Genomic DNA, 3,569 nt, shown 5'->3' on the forward strand with positions numbered 1-3,569 from the left:
TATGCATTATGCAAAAGTGTGTGCTACGGCTTTAATGGCTCCTGTAAATGGAACGTGGAAACGTTTACCGCACGACAAGCGTTTCCGCGTCTAATGTACAGGGTGTTGCAGATACATATTAGGCAGTACGACGGGTTGCGCGGCAAATTTTGCATGGGTAGGCGCGGTTTAATAGGTATAACATAAACTTAAGTTTATGTTATAAAATCACCGTCATTACCTATTAAACCGCGCCTACTCATGCAAAATTTGCCGCGCAACCCGTCGTACTACTTAGTATGTATCTACAACACCCTGTACAGGAGCCATAAGTCACTCATTAGACGACCTTTTACTTTCAGAATAAATAACATGTTGCCATGAAACTAAATATCTTTATTCTTTTAGGAATTGGTCCGGGTCATCAAAAAAGAAATAAAGAAAATTTTATGGATGAAATACGACAGTTGATACGGGAGCCCATAAATATTGACATACAGCAAAATAATCAGAGTCCGTCTCTTGGATTCTGCACCATGGTCGCATACAGACTCGATAGTCTGAGCGATGATGCACGGGACAGGGTGATGATGCATATACTCGAGATGCTGCGTGAAGAACGCCACAGGGATCAAGCTTAGACCCAGTTTTATTTTTAGTTTTAGTTTTAATTTTTTTCTGGGTATCAATCACGAAACTTTTTTCCTAGGATGAAAAGTGAAAAGTGAAAAATTTCTCCATTAACTTCAATGATTAAAATTTTTACTTTTCACTTTTCATCCTAGGGATAAAGTTTTATGATTGATACCCTGTCTTATGTTCATAAGAGTAAAAGTCTCGGTTTGACTTGAATCATCCTCGTAGTTACATCCTAAATCTTTATTAGGACTTTTAACTTTTTCACGCATTTTTTTCTAGCGCGTTTTGACGCTGCGTGAAATTACATAGGATGTAATTTTTCTACTGCTCAATCAAAATGTGATAACATTGTGATAACATAATCACCAATACCATTAAGGCCAGTTTTAATTTTACTTTTAGTTTTAATTTTTTTCTGTCTTATGTTCATAAGAGTAAAAGTCTCGGTTTGACTTGAATCATCCTCGTAGTTACATCCTAAATCTTTATTAGGACTTTTAACTTTTTCACGCATTTTTTTCTAGCGCGTTTTGACGCTGCGTGAAATTACATAGGATGTAATTTTTCTACTGCTCAATCAAAATGTGATAACATTGTGATAACATATAATATATTGATAAATGTTAAATAATAAAACAAATAATAATAATATAATAAATTTTGTGAATATTTTTTATTTGTAACTTCAATAATAAGACTTTACAAGTATAAAACAAATTCGACAGTTGAAGGGCTACGAGTCAGTTTAGTAACAAAGAAATTTTAATCGAAAAATAAATAAACAATGCATAAATATAATATTCAAACGTTTCCAACATATAAGATATGAAGACATTTTGAGAAATTATGTATTCTTGCGAACACTCGTAATTTTACTGTAACATTGAAAATAATCCTATTGGTGTTAAAACGTTTGGTTATATTTAACTGTTACATTTAACTTGTTCTTTATTTGTGTCTGTTATTTTGCCAAGACACCTGTCCTTCATTACAAAAGAAATTACAAAATTCATCGCGCATCTGAATGCAGTTTCGCGTACTGGTATTCGAACCACAATGACCGATATCTCGAAAAGCGCAGCCATCTTCAAAGATTCTCCGCCAAGAACCTAATGTGGAACTACTTGGATCATCAGGATTAATTTCATCCACCATACCCGCAGAAACGTATGTATTTTTATCAATGTCGTCTTTGCGGATCCAATTATGCAGACAAACCGTCGCCTGCACCATCAATTTAACATTCTCTGGGGATGCAATAATTGGTTTGCGATATATTCGCCATTGGCTAGCTAATATACCGAAAGTATTTTCGATAAATCTTCTTGCACGGCTTAACCGATAGTTGAAAATGTCCTGTTCCGATGTCAGTCCATTCTTGCCTGGATAAGGGCGAAGTAAATACGGTTTTAAGGGAAATGCTTCGTCTCCTACGAGACAATATGGCAAAATTCGCCCTCCTGCAACAGCTGATGGCTTCGGTATATTCATGACGTTTGTATTAAAGTTCTTGCCAATAGCACTGTTGCTGAAAATACCTCCATCGCTTCGTCGTCCGTACGCTCCGATATCAACGAAACGGAATACATAGTGTGCATCACAAATGGCCATTAATACTACACTATGAGCATGCTTATAGTTGTAATACGTAGAACCAGCATTGTTGGGATACTGAAACAAAATGTCACAAGTCATGTATACAATAATATTTGTACTTTTATACTTTTAGATTTAAATTTTATATCACCGAAGATGACCAAAGTAAAGGTCGAAACGTTTGATTCTTAATTGTATTTTAATTTAATTTATTTATGATATTATATTGATTTCGCAAAAAACAATCAGTGTCAAGCTCGTACAGCCCATATACTTTTATTATTAATTTTCTATGAATTGAGCTATTATATTAACTATTATTAACTGAAAATATAGTTCATCGATAACCGACAGTACCGATAACGGTAGTGTATTAAATTATTTATACTGGGGGTAGATTGTGTATTTCAAAATGACATGAAATCACACAACCAACCTTTAGAATACATACTTGTATTGTTACATGTTTTCCATCAATGGCACCAATGCAATGAGCGAAATTAGACAATTCTTCAAAATCATTTGCAATTTCGAGCCAGTCTTTTTCTGACAATGCTGGCGGTAAAACTAAAGGATACAAACTGTTCCAAATTGCTTCGCATGTCTCTCGAATAATATGACAAACTGTTGTTACCCCAACTAGATATTGATATGACATTGACACCATTGAATCGCCAGAAGCAAGATACCTAGAACATTGCAGGGATATATAATATTTAAGTAATATCAAAGTAGTAAACAACAGCTTCGTATATAAAATTTGCAGTAATTTAAACGTTTACAAACCTCAATGTTATTGCCAAACGTTCTTTCGGTTGTATGGGCTCTCGAATAACAGTTTCTTTTATCAATAGCGGACCAACAATCAACAATAATTCTTCCATTTGTGTAGCGGACATTCGGAAATAATTGTGGAATCGTACTCCATCCTCTATGGTCAATTTAGGAATTGACACATGATAAAAACTGTGTTCCGGACGATCCTTTAGATATGGTGCCACCCAGTATTGCTTTTTCTTGTACGATCTCTTCTCATTTTCTTGCAACTTTTGCATAATTGCACACACTACCAGTATTCGTCGTTTCCTAATCTCTTTAGCTATCGACGGCAATTTATTTCGCAATGTTTTTGATATATTGTTTGAGCAGTTTAAATTTATTTTTACACGCATTTTTAACCTTTTATTTAAAATTTTACACACGAAATCTGTAGGAAAAACGATTTAATGGTTGGGTAGTGCTAAGTTAAAAAGATTAAAAGTTAATCCTCAGACAGTTTATTACAGATTAAACAGTTAATTAATTTTAACTTAGTTACATTTTAGACTCTTAACTTTTTAACTAAATTTAGTTAC

General features: G+C 34.0%; 2 protein-coding genes across 2 annotated transcripts; both read right to left on the minus strand.

Annotated features, from left to right (window-relative positions):
• Window positions 1-1,566: 1,566 nt before the first annotated feature.
• Window positions 1,567-2,109, minus strand: LOC108731333 (uncharacterized). The gene has a single exon (XM_018461620.1). The coding sequence runs from the start codon at window positions 2,107-2,109 to the stop codon at window positions 1,567-1,569; it is 543 nt and encodes a 180-aa protein (XP_018317122.1).
• Window positions 2,110-2,596: 487 nt separating this feature from the next.
• Window positions 2,597-3,269, minus strand: LOC108731341 (uncharacterized). Its single transcript, XM_018461633.1, has 2 exons — window positions 3,001-3,269; window positions 2,597-2,903 (listed from the first exon to the last, which is right to left on the minus strand). Exons 1-2 carry the CDS (start codon window positions 3,267-3,269, stop codon window positions 2,597-2,599), a joined length of 576 nt encoding a protein of 191 aa, XP_018317135.1.
• Window positions 3,270-3,569: the final 300 nt, after the last annotated feature.

The sequence above is a fragment of the Mycetomoellerius zeteki genome, unplaced genomic scaffold, assembly GCF_001594055.1.
Source record: "Mycetomoellerius zeteki isolate Tzet28-1 unplaced genomic scaffold, Tzet1.0 scaffold1001, whole genome shotgun sequence".
NCBI lineage: Eukaryota > Metazoa > Arthropoda > Insecta > Hymenoptera > Formicidae > Mycetomoellerius > Mycetomoellerius zeteki.